Here is a 23,813-nt window from a genome sequence, read left to right as displayed (position 1 = left end):
ATGATGCTAGGCTGTGTTGCCCGCAAGTTGAATTGTGATGTGGAGTGTTATAAAGGCTTTTATTGTCCGGTGTAGGCTCTGGAATTGTCACACCGGCTTATTGGTGCATAAATGTTTCGTATGACAAATCGAGACCCTGGTGTAGTCAAAAAGGGGAGAACTTCCTCAAAGTCGGCAAACCTTGAGGAGATTACACAGGAGGGTGCCAACCCCAAAATGTCACCTAACCAATTTCTCCAGAGATGCTGCTCGATCCATTGAGTTCCTCCAGCACTTTGTGTCAAATCAAAAATCTTATCTGAATGCATTCGCTAACCTAAACCAACAGAGAACCACATGTTTGTTTAGTTTTAGTTTAGAGATACAGCGATCCCCGTAGGCCAGCACGATCCTTCACACTCGGGACAATTTACAGACTTTATCTAAGCCAATTAACCCAAAACCTGCAGGTCTTTGGAATATGGGAGGAAACCGCAGCACCCGGAGAAAACCCACGCGGTCACAGGGAGAAGGTACAGACTTCATACGGGCAGCACCCTTAGTCAGGATCAAACCTGGGTCTCTGACGCTGTAAAGCAGCAACACTTCGGGTGCGCTACCTTGCCACCCCTGTGTGTGCAACACTGTGGGTTTGTGTGTAACACTGCCGACCTTCCAATGGAAACCTTGGCAGGGTGATCTCCATCCCATCCTTTGTTGCGCTACAGCAGTAATTTGTGTCGGAGGCACAGAGAAGTCTGGCCTCAAATCTATCCCCAATCTGCTGATAGGGTGAAGACTTGGTTCAGAAGTTATGTGATAGATGGTGCTTTGGACTTTGGCCTCTGGCTAAATGAGATAAGACCAGCAAGAGTTGCTTTGGTGAACGTTACTGGTTATGGACTTCATGAAAAATCCATAGTTAAAATTTAACTGGGTGAATCCAGGCTAATCATTCTCAGCTCTATTGATGTGGTGAGATTGGACGCACTATCCCTTCAGGGAAGTAAAAGTTTCCCAAAGGGATATTGGCCAAAGGCTTTTCTGCAACAAAACAACAATCTCTTAGCATGTGCAAAGGATCTATTCCTGCAACATCTGAATTGGAGCAGACTAGAAGTTGTTTGCACTTCTACTTTCAATTCAACAAACAGAGCGAGATTTCACCAGTGATCTCATTTGACTTTTTTTTTAAATGGTAAATTTTAAAGTAAATGCAGATGGGATGAGTTGACCTTGGCTTTATATTCTGTACACACATTGTGGGTCGGAGAACCTGCACATTCTATGTTTAAGATTTTATGGCGTTCCATGTTATTTTCCTGGTTCTCAAAATAAATGGTGAGAATTTGAGTCTAATATTTCAAAAAAACCACAGTTGGACAAATGTTACTGAGCCTGAGTCATTGTCATGTGGCTCTTCGGTCATTGACTCCTGCAACATGTTTTAGATTAGTTTAGTTTAGTTTATTATTGCCACGTGTACCGAGGTACAGTGAAAAGCTTTTGATGCATGCTATCCAGTCAGTAGAACGACAATAGATGAGAACAACTATTTCCATCAATATAAACCCTCCATATTATTTACTTAGACCAGCAAACGAGTCAAATTTGACTTTACCAAGTTATTCTCCGCTGTTACTGGCCTTGCTCAAGAATCAGCGGTATTATTGTGTTTAATAAATAATTTTATTTACCCAGTTCAAACATTTTTTACATTTTAAATTAAAATGCAATATTTGCTGTCCACTATGCACATCAGCCCCTGAATCTATCTCAGACAGCCTCCAGCAAGCCAGTGACACTGCAGGCTCCCACTCGAGGGGTTCCCTGTGTACAGTTAGAGTCATGGAGTCATACTGCATGGAAACCGGCCCATATTGCCCACATGTCCCATCTACACTAGTCCCACCTGCCTGCGTTTGGCCCATATCCCGCTATACCTACCCTATCCATGTACCTGTCCAAATGTTTCTTAAAATGAGCTGCCAGAGGAGGTAGTTCAGGCAGGTACTATCACAGCTTTTAAGAAACATTTTGACAGGTACATGGATAGGATAGTGCAAGCCTCAACTACCTCCACTGGCAGCTCTTTTCATAAACCCACTAAACTATGCGTAAACAAGTTACCCCTCATGTTCCTATTAAATCTTTCCAGCCTCACCTATGTCCTCTGGTTCTCGATTCTCATACTCTGGGCAAGAGCCTCTGTGCGTTTTCCTGATCTATTCACATGGAGCCTTCAATGCCTGGGCTATGATTGTCCATGTTGTCCAGATCCAGCAGCAGACTGATGAGACTGACTCCTGGCCAACCTGCCTCGTCAAGAGCCCAAGGGTCAGGAGTGTGGTGCTGAAACTTAACCAGAATTTGGGGAATAGCCCCTTCGGATACTCAAAGAGGGGCATTAACACCAATTATTTTGCAGATCAGTAGTCTAATACCTGAAGTTGGCAGGATAGTGACTGAATGCAACACATGCCTTTACATTCCACGTACACAGCATGACACCATCTGCCCTCAACATAGTGAGAAATTCCAAATCTTCCAGTGGAATGATTTCAACTATTTCTATTTTCCACCATCTTATAACATTGTACCAAAGAAAGCAATTGCTTTCAATTAGGTTCTTGCGTCATTTAGAAAAGTTGAAGATGGGTTGAATATGGCAATATCAACCGATTCATCAGGAAAAGAACCAAAAGTGAGTAATATGAGAATTATCTTTCTGCAGCAAGTTGGATATCACTGCCCAAAAGTGCATATAACACACTTAAAATCAAAGGTCTTAGTTTTTAGTTTAGTTTTAGTTCAGTTTAGTTTATCGTGTACTGACATACCGTGAAAAACGTTTGTTGCGTGCTTACCAGTCAGCAGGAAGACAATACATGATTACAATCGAACCATTTACAGTATATAGATACATGATAAGAGAATAACGTTTAGTACAAGGCAAAGCCAGTAAAGTCCAATCAAAGATAATCCGAGGGTCACCAATGAGGTAGATAGTAGTTCAGGACTGCTCTCTGGTTGTGGTAGGATGGTTCGGTTGCCTGATGACAGCCAGGAGGAAACTGTCTCTGAATCTGGAGGGGAGCGTTTTCACACTTTTATACCTTTTGCCCGATGTGAGAGGGGAGAAGAGGGAGTTTCCAGGGTGCAACTGGTCCTCTTTCAAAAGTAGTCTTGGAAAGGAGTTGGCAAAGTTTAAAGGGGGATCATTTATAGAGTTAAAGCCCTGTCCCACTGTGCGAGTTCATTCAATAGTTCTCCCGAGTTTGCCCTGATTTGAACTCGGAGATTTACGGTAATGGCCACACGTAGGTACTCGGGGCTCTCGTGGACGTTTTTCAACATGTTTAAAAATCTTCACGAGTCTTCCCAAGCTTACCGCGTTTCCCGAGTACCTGTCATTAGTGTTACGAGTCGCTAAGAGTCCCCGAGTTTCGACGTACCCGCTACATACATTCTACATGCTTCCACGAGTTTGATTTTTTTTTAATCTAGGGAGAGCTCTTGAATGAACTCGTACTGTGGGACAGGGCTTTTATGAGAAAGAACTGAGAAGGGCGACCGATAGATCCTGCACATAGTCGATGGACCAAATATGCTTTTTTTTTGGCTCTAATTTTTGTTGTTGTCCTATATAATCAATTTTCTTAAGAACAACCAGATTCAATGTGGGAAACACCACAGCAAAGAGTGGACCACACCAATGAATGAGACAAAATGAACAGTCTGTGTGTTTATTTAAGAACTCCTGTAAAAGAAAGTATCCAAATATTTAACCTGAGGATTGTAACAGATTTGAAATGATGAATTACCTATGTGCATGTCTGTGCTGTGGGGCTGGGCTTATAGATTTGGTTGAACACAGTGGTACAGCAAAGGAGAAATATTCTGGAGAATTGCCTTTGGTACGGTTCTGTTGGTGTTTATTTTCTAGGTTTTGGTGTAAGTACTAACCAGCATGACGTGTAACAGCAAAAGACAATACTTCAGACCAAAAAAGGGTCCTGACCCGAAATGTCACCTATTCACATTCTCCAGAGATGCTGCCTGACCCGCTGAGTTGCTCCAGCATTTTTTTTTTGTAAACCAGCATCTGCAGCATCCTTGTCTCTCCTGATATGTAATAGCTACGGACTGCATCCCACCTTGCTGCTTACAGGGTAGGTTTGCTTTATTTTTTGCCACACACTTTGTTCCTAGCCACAATGGCTCAGATTCATACATTACCTTCCTTGGATATTTTCAGGTCTAAATAAAAATACTTTCTGAAGATCCTGCTAAAAAGTGAATATTTTTGCAAAAGTAGTTTGGCTTGAGGCTTGAGGTTCATGCAGACTTCATGAAATGGTGTCACAACATTAAAACACTACTCTGAAAAGGGTCAAGCCATGGCCCAAACAAGGCCTTTCTCTCTGACCCCCACTGTATTACAGTGAAGGGCTTTGGGTCACAGTAAATGATTATGTATTTGGCATCAAACAGAGAATTTCTCGAATAGGATTTGACTGTGGTGTTTCTTCAATTGCAAATTAAAGTTCCATATAGGGAAATTACATTCTTTACCACTTCAGGGATTTTATATGCACTCAGCACCAGAAAGGGGAATGCTGTCATGCCTTTATCATTCTTCCCCACTTGGTCATGGAGTCATACAGCATGGAAACAGGCCCTTTAGCTCAACTTACCCACGCGGACCAACGTGCCCCATCTACACTAGTCCCACCTGCCTGCAATAGGCCCATATCTGTCAAAACCTTTCCCATCCACGGACCTGTCTGATTGTTTCTTAAACGTTGTGATAGTACATGCCTCAACTACCTCCACTGGCAGCTCATTCAGTTCAGTATTCAGTATTTCTTTAATATCATTTTCACTGAGTACTTGCATACACAGAGGAAACGAAAAAACGTTGCTCGATCAGTTTCCATTCAGTGTAGTTAGTGAAAAAGGATAAATACATAGAGCTTAAAAAACAAATTAAAATTACCATGTCTAAAAACAGAAAGTAGGCCTAAAATTTACAATAGAATAAAAACAGACATTCCGACCGACATTCATTCCATATACTTTACCACCCTTTGTGTAAAAAAAACTTGCCCCTCAGGTTTCTATTAAATTTATCCCCCTTCTTCTCAGTTTAGTTTATTACCGCGTGTACCTCCTCCCTAGTTGTTTTATCAGTTCCACAGTTCTCCACCCAATCCCTAGCCAATAATGGACTGACCAGGCCATGCCCTGCCTGTGGTCATTTGTGGCTGATCCTGGCTGGTCCTGGTCTTTCCTCACCTCCAGCTCTTCACTTCCCCCTACTTTCAATATGAAGAAGGATCCCGGTCCGAAATGCCCATCCTTTTTCTCCAGAGATGCTGCCTGACCTGATGAGTTACTCCAGCATTTTGTGTCTCTATTTGGTCATTTGACACTTTGTGTTACATTCCGAGGCAAGAACTGCTCAGCTAATCACATTCCCCAAGCATTCGACCTATTTGCAGTTGAAAGTTGCACTAAATCTGCAACGATCTACAAGTTTTAATGTTGTGAACTCCAGATCATCACCGCCTTGAAGGGAGCAAATGGCCATTGAGTCTGAGGCAGTTTCTCATTCAGCTAAACACCAGATTAACCTCCGCTCTTTCCTTATATTTCTGTGACTTATTTCCCCTCAAATGCCTCTGCAATTATGGCGGCACAGTGGCACAGCGGTGGCAGAGTTGCTACCCAACACACCAGAGACCCGGCTTTGATCCTGATGACAGATGCTGTCTGTACGGAGTTTGCACGGTCTCCCTATGACCACGTGAGTTTTCTCCGGGTGCTCTGTTTTCCCCCCCACATCCCAAAGATGTGCGGGTTTGTAGGTTAATTGCCATTTGTAAACTGTTCCTCGTGTGTAGGATAGAATACTGTAGGGGTGATCCTTGGCTGACACGGGCTCAGTGGGCCGAAGGGCCTGTTTCCACGCTGTTTCTCTAAACTAAACTAAACTACACTAAAAAGTTACTTTTGGAAAGCCCTGATCGACACATCAAAAAAACTTCCCCTCATAAATCCTCTATATCTTTTGGCCAATGCTTTAAATCATAACTTGTCAACATAATAAAAACATATTTCTTCCCTCCCTGCTTCTCACCAAATTACAGCCTATTGTTTTTTTACCAATTATTTTCAACCTATGACTTTTGATATTGTCTCCCACATGTCACTGCTCCAGCCATTGGTGGGAAAGCTATCCCTTCCTTGCTTCACTAAATGTGTGCAGCATATAACACTAAAAGCTACTTCCATTTCCTAAAAAGAACTATTGCAAAAAATTGGGAAGGTAGCACTTCACCATTTACAGTACAGACTCGTGCACTAAAATGAGAACTCGATAATTCCCACTGGGACTTCAGTTCTGCGGCTGCAGCTGCAACTGCCACGTCATTGCTGCATCGACTGCAAGGAAACGAGTCACCATTGCAAGAACCCTCCCCATTGCAAGCCAGAACACAGCTACCGAAAAGCCTGAGAGACACAAGTGACTGCAGATGCAGGAATCTTGAGCAAAACACAAAAGTACTGGAGTAACTCAGCCGGTCAGACAACATAGGCGATGTTTCGGATCGGGTCCCTTCTTCAGACTGAAATGGGACACAAAAGGCTGTCCTAGGTTAAACGCAAATAAAGGGTTTTGGCTTCTGGGACCCTGCCAGGCTCCTAGACCCAGGTTGTCTCATCGGCGAGTGATCCACATTGCCAGTTTCCCACGCAACAGGCAAAGACCTCCTTAAATATCCACACTTCAATGAATATATGAATTAATACTTTATCCTCACATGTGACAGGTCACAGTAAAATGCTTTGTTTTACATACCAAAGGTATGCAAAGAGCAGCCACATAAAGGGCGCAGATAATGTTACAAAGTATCCCGCGGCAGGTCTCCTTTGTTCCGTCCCCCTCCCCACCCCTCCCCCTTCCCCATGCCCGATCCTCCTGTGTGCTGCCCCCCCCCCCATGGAGGATTCCCCACGTCGGGTCCCACTCCATCATCTCAAAATGCTCTCCCGTCAATGGACTACTTTTTGAAGTTGTTCATTGTTGTGGGCATTATTATGGTAGCTCATCTCCTCACGGCAAGATCCAAAGGGCAGCAATGAAAATTGCCACATAGTTTGTTTTAATGATGATCATTGTGGAGTAGGTATCACTCAGGCCAGTATAATTAACAGATTTACCTTGAAACAATCCCATCTCAGGGAACAGAGAGTCTTAGTTTAACTTGTGTAGGAAGGAACTGCAGAAGGGTCTCGACCCGAAACGTCGCCCATTCCTTCTCTCCATAGATGCTGCCTCACCCGCTGAGTTTCTCCAGCATTTTGTGTCTACCAAGGAACTGCAGATGCTGGTTTATGCTGGAGAAAGACACAAAATGCTGGAGTAACTCCGCAGGCCAGGCTTGAAATAGATGACTTTTCGGGTCGAGACCTCTTCTTGTTTAACTTTGTCTGAATGACTCAGAATTCCTTCAACATTGTGTTGAAGTGTCAGCATAGATTTTTTTTTGTTCCCAAGGCTCTGGAGTGTTTAGTCTAAAGATTCCCTGACTCAGTAGTTCCCTGACCAGCTAAACCCACGTCTGTAAAAATGATGGGATTGGATTGTTGATACTGTATGATTTTTTTTTTAAAAGAGACCCTGTAATGCACCATTTGTAACCCACAGATTAGATGCACGTGTATAAACAAAATAAACAAAACATATTAGCCAAAGCTGCAGCAATTGTGAGCAGTGGTCAAAACATAAACAAGGTCGATCTGTAGTGATACGCAACGGCTGAAATAAATAAAGAAGGTTGCGCAGATTTCTTAAACTAATTGAGTTCTGTGCCAGTTTTTGTGGTATTATCTTAACCCTGCAATGTACAACTGCTTCATAATCCGCTCTGAACCGTGTTATCCCTTAAACCTTGCTGCTTTTCTCTCTGTCGCCTCTCCCTTCCAAGAGCAATCTTTGAGCAGCAATGAATGAAGGGAGAGGGTGAAACAGCTGGAAAGGACACTGTTCAGCTGATGGAAGTTTGAGTTTATTAGGTGAAATGGGACACAAAAGGCTGTCCTAGATTTAAGGGTCTAGATTTATGAGCTGATGGAAGTTTGATGAAATCTGAGTTTGAAAAATCTGTTAACAAAATTATATTTGTGAAAGATGCAGGGATATATTTTACCCCTCCCCCGACCGCCCTCCCCACCCTCCATTTTGATGTCTACGTCTGTCAACAACAGTGGCTCCACTTAAAAACAATTAAGAGTTCACAGTGTGTATTTTGAGGATCAGGCTGCAGTGACTCAACCCATTCACAGGCCTAAGGGGGAATCACAGGACTCATCTCCTTGGGAACAGCACCATTGTGTTCCCTTTAAAATTTGCCCGCCTCAACTCCCCATTGTTTTATTAGCTTGTCTCCGGGCAGAATCTGAGCTTGGAAAGCAATAAGACAATAGTGCAGGAAATTTGTCAACACACTCCTCATTAAGCACAATGCACTGGACAATTCCCCACATCTCTTTAATAATTGCTTGCATTTCAGAATTTCTGATAATTAATCTATAAATTGTGAAACTGTATCATTGAGTCACCTCATTTACCCAGTAATAATCTAACAACCTCCTCCACATTGTTCTCCTTAGCTAATGGCAACTTGTTTACAAACTATTCTCAGTCCTAAATCATTCATTAAAAGAGAGATTTTCATCAATGCGCAGAATTCCACTGAGTGTACTTAAATGTACTAATTCTTGATTTACAGTTATACAGACAAGGTAATGTATCTTTAACGACCTCTAGTCTAGCAGACAGCTTATCCTTGCACAATGTAAATTTTCCCTTGGCAAGATTTTACTGATCTGTATTGAAAAATCTATAGACCTGTCTGCAACAGTTATAAACCAGTTGATCCACCACAAATGGAGTATAAAGACCACACTTCCTTTCATTCACTAGTTTAATTGGTTTAGTTTAGAGATACAGCGTGGAAACAGGCCCTTCAGCCCACCGATTCCGCGCCGACCAGAGATCCCCGCACACTAACACTATCCTACACACATACTAGGGACAGTGTACAATTATACCAAAGCCAATGAACTGACAAACCTGTACGCCTTATGGAGTGTGGGAGGAAACCGAAAACCCACGCAGGTCATGGAGGGAAAGTAGAAACTCTGTACAGACAGCACCCGGGTCTCTGGCGCTGTAAGGCAGCAACTCTACCGCTGTGCCACTTAACACTGGTCCATTGGTGAAAACCCATCATCTAGAAATCAAATTGTTATATTTCATTCAGCCATTGAGCAAATTTCAAAACATGGAACATAGAACAGTACAGATAGACACAAAATGCCGGAGTAACCGATCTGAAACGTCACCCTCCTTTTCTCCAGAGATGCTACCTGTCCCACTGAGTTGCTCCACCATTTTGTGTCTATCTTCGATTTAAACCAGCATCTGCAGTTCTTTCCTACACATAGAACATTACAGCACAAGAACAGCCCCTTTACCCATAATAGCCACGCCGAACATGATGCCAGGTTAAACTAATCTCCTCTGTCTGCAGTTAATCCATATCTCTACATTCCTTGCATATCCATGTGCTGATCTAAAAGCCCTCTTAATCACCAGTACTGTATCTACCTCCACCACCATCCCTGGCACCCACCACACGCTGTGTTAAACAACCTGCCCTGTACTTCTCCTTTAAACTTTATCCCTCTCGCCTACACCTACGGCCCCTAGTCTTTGACATTTCCACCCTGGGGGGAAAAAGGTTCTGACTGTCTACCTTATCTCTGCCTCTCATAATTTTTACACACTTCCAGCAAGAGGGGGAAAACTCATCTTAATCCGATAAAAATAAATATTGCAGATGTTTGAGATCCGAAATACAAACAGCAAATGTATGGAAACATTCAGCAGGTGATGCAGCATCTGTTGAAAGAGAAACAGAGCTAATATTTCAGGTCTGAGATCCTTCATCGGAGACTACAAAACAATCACTCGCTTGCTCTGTTTCACGGGTGCAGCGAGTATTCAGCAAATCCTGTTTTTATTTTGTCTTTACTCTCCAGCTCGTAATGACTGTGAGAGTATCAGATTCCCACCCAGTTCTCAAATGTTTGCTGGAACCAAGTGTGTGGAAGTTGATTACAATTTAGTTGCTCTAGCTATTCAGTGCCAAATATTAATAAATCCATTCTTGGGAAAGGACTATTCACTGCTCTTCTACATAACCAAAACTGTTGGGTAGGTAAAAACTTCATGCCCAAGTTTACACCCCATGCCCAGTTTACCTTTACTCCTTATGTCAGTGTCCTCCACTTAATATAATTTAGTTTAGTTCAGTTTATCGTCACATGTACCAAGGTACAGTGAAAAGCTCTTTTTGTTGTGTGCTCTCCAGTCAGTGGAAAGACTATACATGAATGCAATCAAGCCGCCCACAGTGTACAGATGCTGATTATAGGGAATGATGTTCAGTGCAAGATAAAGTACAGTAAAGTCCGATTAAAGATAGTCTGAGGGTCTCCAATGAGGTAGATGGGAGGTCAGGATCTCACCGTAGCTGGTGATAGGATGGTTCAGTTGCCTGATAACAGCTGGGAAGAAACTGTCCCTGAATCAGAAGGTCTGCATTTTCACACTTCTGTGCCTCTTGCTTCGTTTCATTTTGTTTATTGTCACATGTATCGAGGAACAGTGAAAAGATTTTGTTGCGTGCTAACGAGTCAGTGGAAAGACAATACATGGTTACAATCAAGCCAACCACAGTGTACAGGTACATGATAAAGGGAATAACGTGAATACCATTTAGTGCAAGATAAAGTCCGGTAAAGACAGATTAAAGATAGTCCAAGGGTCTCCAATGAGGTAGGTAGTAGCTCAGGATTGCTCTCTAGTTGGTGACAGGATGGTTCAGTTGCCTGATAACAACTGGGAAAAACTGTCCCTGAATATGGAGTGAATGTGAATTGAAGATGATCTAGAGGAGAGGGGAGAAGAGCGAGTGACTGGGATGAGACTGGTCCTTGAATATGCTGTTGGCCTTGCCAAGGCAGCGTGAAAAGAGGATGGAGTCAATGGAAGGGAGGTTGGTTTGCTTGATGGTCTAGGCTGCATCCACATTTCTCTGCAATTTCTTGCAGTCTATAATGTGGTGGGAGTGCTGCTGACAATATAATTCACCCCTATGAAGAATAGTAAACTGGAACCTAAATATTTCCTGAAATCACACTACCAATTATTCCTCTCGTGGCCTTACAAGATTTTCCTGTAACCTGGAAGATAGAATTTTTCTGTTTAGTTTTAGAGATACAGAGTGGAAACAGGCCCTTCGGCCCACCGAGTCCAGCGATTCCCGCGCACTAACACTATCCCACACACACAAGGGACAATTTTCATTTATACCAAGCCAATTAAACTACAAATCTGTACGTCTTTGGAATGTGGGAGGAAACCGAAGATCTCAGAGAAAAGATCTCACACAGGTCACAGGGAGAAGGTACAAACGCTGTACAGACAGCACCTGTAGTCAGGATCGAACCTGGGTCACTGGCGCCCGAAGGCAGCAACTCTACTGCTGCGCCACCACGTTGCCCATGATTAAAGGGAAATAATTTGAACTAACTTTCTGAAATACTGCTGGGTTTGGATCTGTTGTTTCAGAAATATCGCAGGAAAGTTGAATGAGCCCACCATGGGACGTATTTATTTTATCACCCCCTCCTTTAGGCAAATCTAATTTCTAATCATTTGCTTGCAGTATTTCGCACATTAACATTACCAGTCTGTTGCCTGATGCTGGCATCTGTTGCAGGGAATTTAGGGCCCACAATCTAAAGCATTTAAAGATCTGATTTCACTTGGTAGTGATAACATCTCAATTTGACTGTTGGCACAGCTTTGCATTATGTAATCCAAAGCTTGAAGTGTGATGCCAAATAATGAACATGCAGATTATTTCCAGCAATATACTGCCGGAGTCACGATCAGTCAAATAGTCAACTAACTGCATCAATACACAGAAAGATCAACTAAATATTTTCTTACAAATGTCATCGATTTGTAAAAAGGAGCAGCCCCATTTATGACAAATGACCGGATTATCATTTGTTCCAGTAATGACATCATGTTAGGTTGTGGTCAAAAATAAATGGAAGTTTCTAAAACATTGATCTAGTGCACAAAATCTCTCACCTTGGCCGTTCCACATTGGCAAGTAAGGAAATGGAATTCTAGGGGGCAGATTTTTGATTGTCGTCCTCAGCCGATTTGAAACTTAACTCACGGCTGCATCAGCACCTGATGGGAACCGTTGTAGCTGTTATAGTTGTACAACCGTTGTAGCTGTTACACTTGGTGCATTAAATGCAGAGAAAGTTGATGAAAGCCATGAAATGGAGTTCAAATACTCCTGAAAATGATCAACATCATACGTGTGTGTAGACCGAGTGAGTGAGATTGCACATTCAGGAGCGCAGCATTTCTGGAAGGTTTGCTCCATTTTATAAAGAATGAGCGTGGCTTTTAATTAGACCTGGCATTTCTCTGAGTCTGTACTACAGGCAGGCAGCACGTAACTAGTCTTCATCCTCCCTGTTGCATGTTTCACTTAACTATGCATCCAATTAAATTAATTCAACTGCTTAGTGTGCAAGGCATGAACCAGATAACTATTTAAAATGGAGGATATATTCTTGAGTTACTTATTGGCTCATGATAACTATAACAAAGACATTTGAAACTAATTAGGGCTTGTTCTACAGCACTAATTGCGCAGAGTTTGAGAAACACTGTCCATTTCCGACGTTTGCCCAGTTAACGAACTATATTGGAAAGGATAAACAGTTCGCAAAAAAAAAAACTATGCCTAAAACTTGACAAAGTGCAAGCATTTCGTATCCCTTAAAAGTCCCCCCTCTGTTCACCAGCTGTTGGCAGTTTATTACGTTGAATTAATGTTCCTGTAGTTTGGAACAGGGGTCCCCTTCCTCCTCCCTATCACATGCATGAGCAATCTAGGACACTGGTGACACTTCACTGTGGAGTCACAGAAGGGCAGCAGGTCCTGAGGTCAGTGTGCGAGCAATCATGTGAGATATGCTAACAGAACCAATGCTGCCTGTGCAATTTAAACCAAGCAACATGACCCAGTTCATCCTGAATCAGATTACAGGGCTGTTCATGCACTAAATTAAATAAATAAAGGTTAACATTTTGGAGACAGTTCCTTTTTATTGGCTTGAGTGGGCATTTAATTAACAAATAATTTGTCTTAAAATGGAGTCGGTTCTGGCGGGTTGAAAGAAGGGCTCAAATAATGGAGGTCGCAGCTGGAGAGTTTACAAGTTCCATTGACAGTGGAGCCTGAAGTTCAATTTAACACAGCAAAATGTTACTGTATTGCCCCGTACAAACAATCCAGTCCAATAACACCAACTTGTATTTATGCAACATCTCAGAGTGTGTCTCAGAAAGGTTTGGATTAGAGATACAGCATGGAAACAGGCCCTTCGGCCCACCAGGTCCATACTGACCGTTGATCACCCATTCACACAAGTTCCCGGTTATCCCATTTTCGCATCCACTCCCTACACACTACGGGCAATTTACAGAGGCCAATTAAACTATAAACCTGCACGTCTTTGGGATGTGGGAGGACAGAGGAATGAAGATTAGACTTTATTATCTTCCATCACATTGAGGAATGTGGGGAATCCACTGTGGTGGATGTTTGTGTTAATGTTTATGTAGTTGTGTGGCTTGTTGCTTTCTTTTGTATGGCTGTATGGTAATACGAATATCACTGTACCTTATACGAATATCACTGTACCTTACACGTGACAATAAAAGACCGTTTAATCCAGAGCACCCAGAGGAAACCCACACAGTTGCAGGAAGAACTCGACACAAAAAAAACCTTAAGTCAGGATTGAACCCAGGCCTCTGGCACTGCGAGGCTGTAACTCTACCTCTGTGCCGCTGATCTCAAAGGTTTAGTTTAGTTGGTTTAGTTTAGTTTAGAGATACAGTGCGAAAACAGGCCCTTTGGCCCACTGAGTCTACGACGACCAACGATCCCCGCACATTAACACAAACCTACACACACTAGGGACAAATTACACTTAAACCAAACATACAAACCCAAGCCAATTAACCTATAACCTGCACGTCTTTGGAGTGTGGGAGGAAATCGAGAATCTCGGAGAAAACCCATGCGGTCATAGGGGGAAAGTACAAACTCGATACAGACAGCACCCATAGTCAGGATTGAACCCGCGTCTCTGGCGCTACTGTATCTCAGGTTGTGTCGTGAGATATTAAGGCAGGTGATGAAGTTGGTAATTAAGGAGGGTCTTAAAGAGGAATGAGAGGCAGTGACGAGGAGAGGTTTAAGGAGTGAATCCCAGAACTTGGCAGCTAATGGGTCTGCTATATGATGGCTTATCTAAAATCAGAGATGATTGAGGCCAGAGCAGGAACACGTGTCTCTGGGAATTGTATGGTGGGAGTGAGATTACACAGGTGGGGAAAGGTGATGCAATGTAGATGGGTGGTAATGTGGTAAGCGAACACAGGATGGGTGAATCTGCTGTAATATTACTTAGTACATGTCAGCAGAGATTTGAATGAGGAATGGTTTACAGAGGATGCATCTTCAATTCTTTGCCCGCTGGATAACGAGAACTAATTATAGTTTGTTCCACATTACTACATTTATTCTACAATGCCACATTTGAAATACTTCAATCCACTGCACAATTTTTATTAACCAGGGAGGCACAGTGGTAGGTAGCTGCCCTGCAGCGCCAGAGACCCGGGTTCGATCCTGATGACAGGTGCTGTCTTTGCGTAGTTTGTACTTTCTCCCTGTGACCACCTGGGTTTTCTCCGGGTGCTCCGGTTTCCTCCCACACTCCAGAGACCTTCAGGTTTGCAGGTTAATTGGCTTCTGTAAATTGTAAATTGTCCTCAGTGTGTCGGATAGTTCTAGTGTACAGGGTGTTCCCTGGTCGTCACAGATTCAGTGGGACGCAGGGCCTGTTTCTGCTCTGTGTCTATACAGTCTAGTCCAAATCTCAAGGAGGTGGGTCGATTCTAATCCAGCACGTACAACATTTCTACTGTTTCTGCTTACAGCGCTATGACTGTGACACCACACACTGAGCTCTAGTTGTTTTGATAGCTTGAGATCAGCCTCTAGCTGCGGAAAATGAAGCCCAGATCTCCACCCTTCAGCATCCGAATGGCAATTACATTTTGCTATTACACAACAGCAAGTTTAGTCTCGTTTAGAGATACAGCTTAGAAACAGGCCCTTCAGCCCACCGAGCCCACGCTGACTATCAATCACCCGTTCACCCTAGTTCTATGTTATCCCGCTTTCTCACCCACTCTCTACATACCAGGGGCAATCTTTACAGAGGCCAATTAACCTACAAACCCGCACATCGTCAGGATGTGGAAGGAAACCGGAGCACCCGGAGGAAACCCACGTGGTCACAGGGAGAATGTGCAGACTCCACACAGACAGCACCAGCGGTCAGGATTGAACCTGTGGCACTGTGAGGCTGCGTCACTGCCACCATGGCTGACCTAAATGTTTGTGCCTAACCTAACGTTGTGCCTAACCTACTCGTGACTAACAAGAAAAATAATATTTATTAAGAAAACACTTCACTATCAAGGTTACAATGCTTCTTTGGCAATAGGTCTGTGATGGATTCCATTCTTAATGGCTCAATTCTCTCTGCCTAACATGGATCAGAGTTATACTGTACACATTGCAATGGGAGAAAGTCAACTTAACTGTGCTTCAGCGCAGCATGTATGGCATGAGTACCTTTACAAATAAACTGGATTACTTGGACCACTTCTCAAAATATTAAGATATTTTTTGACTGGAAAAGCCAGCCAATGTTACAAGCAAATAAAATACTGCAGCCACTATAAATCTGAGATAAAGGCTAAAACTGCTGGAACTATTCAGGTGATCTAACGTTGACTGTAGAGAAAGAATCAGAGATATTAGGACAAATCATGCTGATTTTTGCTAGGCAGTTCCACGGAGAACCACTAGCTGGCTGAAATGATCTCCCAAAAGGCATAGGGTAGAACTGCTGAATGTACTTAAGGTTAGCTGATGCCCAGTGATGGTTCAATACTCAAACATAGTCATAGATTCTAGTGCAGCCCCATTTATTCAAGTTTGGGTGTAGTTAGTTTAGTTTAGGTACACAGCATGGAATCATGCCCTTCAGCTACCGGGTCCATGCCGACCATCGATCTTCCACTCATATGTTGTAGATGGAGCCCAGACCATCAAGCAAACCAACCGTGATGGTGTTGATCATGGTGTTGGCTCTTTATCTCTCTGTGTGGAAGCTGCCTGACCTGCTGAGCATTTCAAGCATTTGCTACTTTTATTCCTAATTTGGTACCCAATATTGCAAATGCTCTCCCAAAAAAGAAGGTCCTGGTGCTATCCTTGTCCAAATTAATTATTAAAACAACATCTAAAGCTCACGAGTACATGATTTATTAATATCCGTATCATTCTCTTGCACATTTTTGGAGCACCGGCAGATGCCCTCTCTTGGGTTTGACAGTAAAACACCAGTTTGTAAACAAGGGATTTAAACCCAAGGTCGTTTCATAGAGTCCTACAGTGTGGAAACAGGCCCTTCAGCCGAGCTTGGCCACACCGGCCAACATGTCCCATCTACACTAGTTCCCACCTGTCTGCATTTGGCCCATATCCCTCTTAACCTACCCTATCCATATATCTGTCTAAATGTTTCTTAAACGTTGAGATAGTAGCTGTCTCAACTACCACTTCCAGCAGCTTGTTGCATGCACCACCCTTTGTGTAAAAAGGCTATCCCTCAGGTTCCTATTAAATCTTTCCCACCTCTCCTTAAACCTATGTGCTCTGGTTCACGATTCCCCTACCCTGGGCAAGGGACTCTGTGTGTCTATGCTCGAAACCTGTCCTATCCATGTACCTGTCTAACTGTTTCTTATACGTTACGATAGTCCCTGCCTCAACTACCTCCTCCGGCAGCTCGTTCCCTGCGCCCACCACCCTTTGTGTGAAAAAATTACCCCTCGGATTCCTCTTAAATCTTTTCCCCTTCATGCATTCCTGGTGAGGTGAGCTGCTCCTATTGCAGGGTGATGTGGGGCCAGGCTAAAGTCCTTCAGACTGCTGCACCTGACTGCAGGCCTCCCTCCCCCAGCAGCCAGCAGCTATGGTTGGCTTCCCTTTCCCACTCCTGTGCCATCACTGACATTTCCAATCGGTATATTAACCTTGCTTCGGAAATGCACAGAAAACATATGCAACCGAACAGGAGTTTTAACAAAATTATGAGCTAAATCGCAAACAGCTGGAAAGTTGAAACGCAACATCAAAATAACAAGAGGTCACATTTGAGTTCCATGACCTTACCTACCTAAATCTCGAAAACGTGGGCTTTTTTTTTTAAGTGTGTTGTTGGCTGCTATCCTATACGAGATTGTTCTGATGGAATCCAGATGAGCTCATACAGCTATGGTTTCACTGCAGAACAACAAGTCTCAGATTCCACCATCAAACCTGAAGATCCTTCACAGGCTGTCAGTGCGAGGGAACTATTGCTGATGGAAAACAAATGGTTCAGGTTCGACTTTCCTGATGGTGCCTCTGACTGCACCACTGCGATCGCTAACACTTTAAATCCTTCAAGAGTCCTGTGAGCAACATTTTGTACAATGCGTTCACGTTTTTTTTTAAAATGTTGGCAGGGCAGAGTTCTATGCTCTGAACTTGCCAACCTAGTGCTGCATTCTCCTTCAGGAAAACTGCAACACTTGCAGCGGGGTGGTAATTTAATCCTGCTCAATGCACAAGCTGACTCACGAGCAGAGGTGAGTGCAAGTGCTGAGAGAGCACTTTTTGGTCATCATAATTAAACTGACCCTGAACCGAATACAGTGTAAAGGTGATTGAAATATATGGAAAGCACGGTTCCTACCATCTGTTCTGCACATTTTGCTTATCGTACAATATCCGGCTGCGTTTTGGTGAAAAAGAGAGTTGGCGGCTGGGGGAAAATTGAGAAAAATCAATGAAAAATATACCTAGTTCTCGGAAAGGAGCAAATTCCTCGGCCTCAATGTTCCCAGTGGTCAATTAGAAACTTAATGCTGTATGGCTCAGTGTAGAAATCTATCTATTGAACGGTTCAAAAGCCAAGGCGAATGATCTAATGGCGATCAGGTTCAATTGGAGATTCAGGCATTACCGCATCAAGCTGGGTCTGTCAGTGGGTGTTTGTTACAGCGATCGCCTTAGATGATGCAGCACATTGAAGGCAGCCTCTGGTTTATTCTATTCCAGGTCCATCAGGACGGGTTTGACTCTCCTCTGTGAGGAACTGAGGAATGAAGTGGAGCCCAAGAAGAAGAAGTGCAAACTCGCTGGGAGGGAAGGCAAAGACCAGGAAGATGGTGACCATAAGGCATGCTCAGAGGTCAGTGAATGTATCATGCTGTTAAAGAAATAATGTGTGTGTAATATAGGGGGGCAAGGCAAGGCTCAGTTACTAAAACGGTACTATGCAGGAGCCATACCGTGCAGGACAGCTGGTTTAGTGGCAGAGGCGCAGCGGTAAATCTGCTGCTTTATAGCACCAGAGACCCCGGTTCGATCCTGACAATGGAGGCTATCTGTATGGAGTTTGTACGTTCTCCCTGTGACCGGGTGGGTTTTCTCTGGGTGCTTCGGTTTCCTCCCACACTCTAAAGACGTGCAGGTTTGAGGGTTAATTGGCTTCGGTAAAATTGTAAATTGTCTCTGGTGTGTAGAATAGTGCAAGTGTATGGGGTGATCGCTGATTGGCGCGGACTTGGTGGGCCGAAGGGCCTGTTTCCACACTGTATCTCTTAAAAAGTCTGAAGACATTTGCTCCAGCAACATACCCCATCTAGTAGCTAGTTGGAAAATAAGCACCAGCGCTCTGGCATAGGGATAGAGAAACCACTCAGTGATCACTATAGTCATCCCTCAGAGATCACTATTCCTGTGACGACTCCTGAGACTGTGTGCATGTGGACATCCGACAAAGACAGGACTGGCCTTGTTGTCGAAGCCCCACTCTACCCAAGGCCTCCTCAGCTTGCCACGTCTGTCGGTGGTCTCAGTGCAGTTACAAAAGATCTCCCCAGCAAGATTTCGGATGTGTGAGTCGGCATCCGAGTTAGATGTAAATGGGAAGGAACAGAGGGGGAGGGGGAGAGAGAATGGAGAGGCAGAGGCAGGAAGAAGTAGGGTGCTGGAGAGTTGGCAACAGTCTACTTCCACCACAGCGATAACCCTTCAAAAATACCATTACCTTCTGAAAGACAATTAGGGATGGGTGATAATTGCCACCAATGTTCAGATAAATAATCACACTTAAAAAAACGTCAATAAGATTCCCTGAGGCAATGAACAGTATCAGGGAAATGCAACTTCCCTTCAACAGCAGGTGCTATAGGGGAAGAGGGCAGATTGAAAGGTAGAAGCATTGCACTGGGGCAGTAAATCCAACTGTGTAAGGGTAAATGTTGGAATGTCAGGGCTTCCTTTTAAAAGCTAAAACAATAACATCTTATGGCAGCGTGATTTTGTTTTAAACTTTTTTTCTTTCGCCAATGAACTTGTAGATTTAAAGCGATCCATCCCAAATGTAAGCACTGTGCTTGATGCTTCTGATGGGCTACACAGAGCAGCTGTCGGCTAGTCCATGTACATGGGCAGAACCTATTGAGGAGTTGAGCAATTGAAAGGATGCAAGGAGCCAAAAGGATAGGGTCAGAACAGCCACATTTTGCCCCGTTGGTTTAACTTCACTCGGTTGTTCAGTTGGAAACAAGTGTTTTGAAAACATAAAATGGCAGACCAAAGAAATAAAAGTGAAAAATAGCATAAATGTAGAAACCTCCATCCATGAATAGAAAGTGTGATGTTACAACAATGCACCGATTCCCAAATGTATCCATGTATTGAATTCCTTTTTTTAATACATGTTAATGGAATAGAACTTATCAGTAAGTTAATTATATTAGGTTTTTAGCACCTTGTTCATCTGTTTCCAAATATATGTGGCTCACCCGCAGCACAGTGTATGGGAATTCCGATGGAACCATGGAATCTCTTCCCCAAATCACCCTCAGTGCTCAGGAAAGGTTGTCATCTTTCCCTGGGTATTACTTAATTGAACACATTCGTCTGTTTTATCTCTTTGATAACTGTAGTTAAGCCACCAGGCTCATAAACCTGAGGCCCGACCTAATAATCTGACTATCTGAGTCCAAATCCCAACATAGCAGTTATAGAATTTAAATTCATTTAATTAAAAAATATGGAGTAATAAAGCTACCATCAATAAAAGTGATGACGAAACTCCTGAAATATTGGATTTTAGGTAACTTAAAGAAAATCTGTTGTCTTTCCTAGTGTGGCCTGTGTGTGATCGGATTCACTCATAACCTTAAAATGCCCTTTACTTTGAGATTACAGTAGTTCAAGAAGATAACTTGCCACTCCACATTGAAAGATATTTAGAGATGGGCAGTAAATGTTGAATAAAACAAAACACAAACGTCATGGACGGGAACATAAGTTCATATGTTTTATGAGCAGAATTAGGCCATTCATCATATCAATCTACTCCATCATTCAATCATGGCTGATCTATCTTTCCCTCTCAAAACCATTCTCCTGCCTTCTCCCCATAACCCCTGACACCCGTGCTAATCAAGAATCTGTCAATCTCTCTTAAAATATCCATTGGCTTGGCCTCTGCAGTCTTCTGAACCAATGAATTCCACAAATTCGCCCCCCCCCCCCCCCCCCATATTGCTAAAGGCATATTGGCATTCTGTTCCCCTTCATTTACCTGAGGTGGGTGGGAGGGGAACATGGTATGGAAATGTAACATTCTCATCCTACATTCTTTACATTGAAACACTTCCATTATCTATTGGGTGTTTGGGTTATGGGCTTTGGTTTCATTTGAGAATTATGTCATAGGTTAACAGCACAGTAAAGCAATTTAGTTAGACACAATTGTGTCAGGCATCATTAAATCGTGAATATAGCTTACCAGATAAATTCAATGCACTAAAGTGTCCAACGTGATTGTTTTAAACTGGTTGGCTTGTAGAAGCACCATTGCTGAATTGGAACTCTGGTATAAGATTAACTCTGATGTTGTTGCAAATAATTAATTCTCAAACTACACAGCAGTTACATATATCACAATTATGTATTTTTTTCACCTTTCACAAAACATGGCTTTCTTCTAGATTAAGCCGAGAGCAAAGAAAGACACTCCGCAAGTCAGCCTCGTGTCGAAGTTGGGAAAGTACAGCCCCAGTACAAAGCCTAAGGTGCTGGCCAAACCTGCAAATAAATCGCACACGGCGGCCATCTTGAAGTCTGCCAGCATCGCCAGTCCCTTCAGAGCGAAAGTATCAGCCCTGCCCGGCAAGATGCAGAAGCAACTGGGAAAACCAAAGATGTTCCCGGTCAGTCACAGCCAGGAGAGAGCAAAGCAGACGACAGCAGCTCCTGAAATGGGTGAGTGCACTGTTGCAGGATTCGTGACCAGCGTCCAAAAACTGGAAAACTGAAGTGTGTCTGGAAAATGTTAGAAACACAGGGAATGCAAGAACACAGGCAATAATTCTGACTGTAGCCTTCCCTTACGACTGGAGGAACTGCAGTAGAGGAAGGAACTGCAGATGCTGGTTTAAACCAACCAAAGGAAGACACAAAAAGCTGGAGTAACTCAGCGGGTCGGGCAGCATCTCTGGAGAAAAGGGTAGGCAACGTTTCAGGTCGAACCCTTCTTCAGTCTGAGTTACTCCAGTTTTTTTGTGTCTATCTGGGGAATTGTTTCACATTTTTACAGAAACAAATGGAAAAACGTCCACACTTATGCTTGTGCATATGTTTCAAAGTTAAGCTAAACTTAACGAGGTATAAACATTCCCTCTGCCACTCCTTTTACATCAGCAGAGATACCAGGAAAATAAGACCATAAGACATCAGGGCAGAATCAGGATATTCGGACCATCGAGTCTGCACCGCCATTCGATCATGGCTGAAAAAGACAGCCTTTCTCTCTTCCTAATTGAGTCTTTCAGTTATGTTTCTCACAGAAAGCTCCCTATCCTTCACTCCAAAACAATAAGTTTACAACTTCAAAATATCTGTGCTAGGGCAAGTTTATGGATTACAGGGTTTAACTTTAAATCCAGATCATCTTTTGCAAGCATCTGAGCTCAGGGTATCTGGAATTGTCCAAAGGAAACCTTGAAAATCAATCTAAGAATAAGGAGTAGGCCATTTAGAACTGAGATGAGGAAAAACCTTTTCACCCAGAGAGTTGTGAATCGGTGGAATTATCTGCCACAGAAGGCAGTGGAGACCAATTCACAGGATGTTTTCAAGAGAGAGTTAGATTTAGCTCTTAGGGCTAACGGAATCAAGGGATATGGGGAGAAAGCAGGAACGGGGTACTGATTTTGGATGATCAGCCATGATCATATTGAATGGCGATGCTGGCTCAAAGGGCCAAATGGCCTACTCCTGCACCTATTTTTCTCTGTTTCTATGAAAAGTGACAGTTTTCAGGAATTTACTGAACTCGTTTTTGGCAAAAACTCATGCAATTTCTTCAGGTGCGCATTTGTAAATTATACGGATTAACTGGGCAATCTTCAATGGCATCGCATATGAGGGGGAAGTGAAGAAGGGTTAGAGGTCATGGTTAATTAGAGCAGAACAGATTTATAACATTTGGTTGGCATGTTGAAAACCTCCATTTTATAACTAATAACTTTACTCTTGTTGTCACTGATAGTCGCAACTTTCAGGCACATAGAGAAGTTGACGGTTAGAATGAAGGAGCATTCTTGCAATATTAACAATAGAAACTGTCACAGGAAGAAGACTGTTTGCGGGCAGGAAGTTATAATTTATTAATTGAATGATAATTGAAGATGTCGACGTTGTTTCAAATGACAGGCTTGATAGTGGAATCAGGAGAAGAGGATTGCGTATCAAGCACTAGAGCTAATTTTGCAAAGAACAAAGTGGTTCAGAAGGCTCACTCCACCATTAAGAAGAAACCTGGCATTCAGCAAAAGAGAAAGGCAGTTGGGGTCAACGTACGGAAATGCACCATTAAGAAGCGGAAACTGGAGGTCCAGGCAACACTGCATGAAAAGGAATGGATGTCGACAGAGAGCGATGGGTTCTCCTCAGATGCTGGTACGTTGCCTCGTGCTGCAATGGTTACAGAGTCCCTTAGACATTACTGCTCACAACTGATGTCTCAGCTTCTACTGTCTCAGCTATTGTTGTTGAACAATCTCTGTTGGACACCCCCACTTGACCGCCTACTCCTCGGTATTCATCACAGGACAGATTAATTTGGTTTGTACATGATCCATTCCCCTCTATTCCCTCCACTTGCAGGTACCTATCCAAAAGCAAGTGCTAGATATAGTTATATCATTCCAAAGGCACATGGTGAGGCACTTGGAAAAGACAGGAGTAGAAAAGAGTACAGAGAAGATTTGCATAGAAACATTGGTGCAGGAGTAGGCCATTCGGCCCTTCGAGCCAGCACCGCCATTCAATATGATCATGACTGATCATCCAAAATCAGTACCCTGTTCCTGCTTTTTCCCCATATCCCTTGATTCCTTTAGCCCTAAGAGCTAAATCTAAATCTCTCTACTGAAAACATCCAGTGAA

The 23,813-nt window shown here is 43.1% G+C and overlaps 1 protein-coding gene across 8 annotated transcripts in view; it reads left to right on the top strand.

The window, feature by feature from the left end:
• bahcc1 (BAH domain and coiled-coil containing 1) overlaps positions 1 to 23,813 on the top strand; it is a 275,446-nt gene that overhangs the window by 195,247 nt on the left and 56,386 nt on the right. For all 8 annotated transcript variants that reach the window (XM_033044370.1, XM_033044369.1, XM_033044374.1 and 5 more), the window contains 3 exons: positions 18,402 to 18,534; positions 21,353 to 21,626; positions 23,079 to 23,324. In XM_033044370.1, coding sequence (XP_032900261.1) covers positions 18,402 to 18,534; positions 21,353 to 21,626; positions 23,079 to 23,324 — 653 coding nt within the window. The remainder of the gene's footprint in view (positions 1 to 18,401; positions 18,535 to 21,352; positions 21,627 to 23,078; positions 23,325 to 23,813) is intronic.

The sequence above is a fragment of the Amblyraja radiata genome, chromosome 26 (assembly GCF_010909765.2).
Source record: "Amblyraja radiata isolate CabotCenter1 chromosome 26, sAmbRad1.1.pri, whole genome shotgun sequence".
NCBI classification, from domain to species: domain Eukaryota; kingdom Metazoa; phylum Chordata; class Chondrichthyes; order Rajiformes; family Rajidae; genus Amblyraja; species Amblyraja radiata.
Note: the sequence above shows the minus strand (reverse complement) of the source record. Positions and strands in the feature narration are given on the sequence as shown.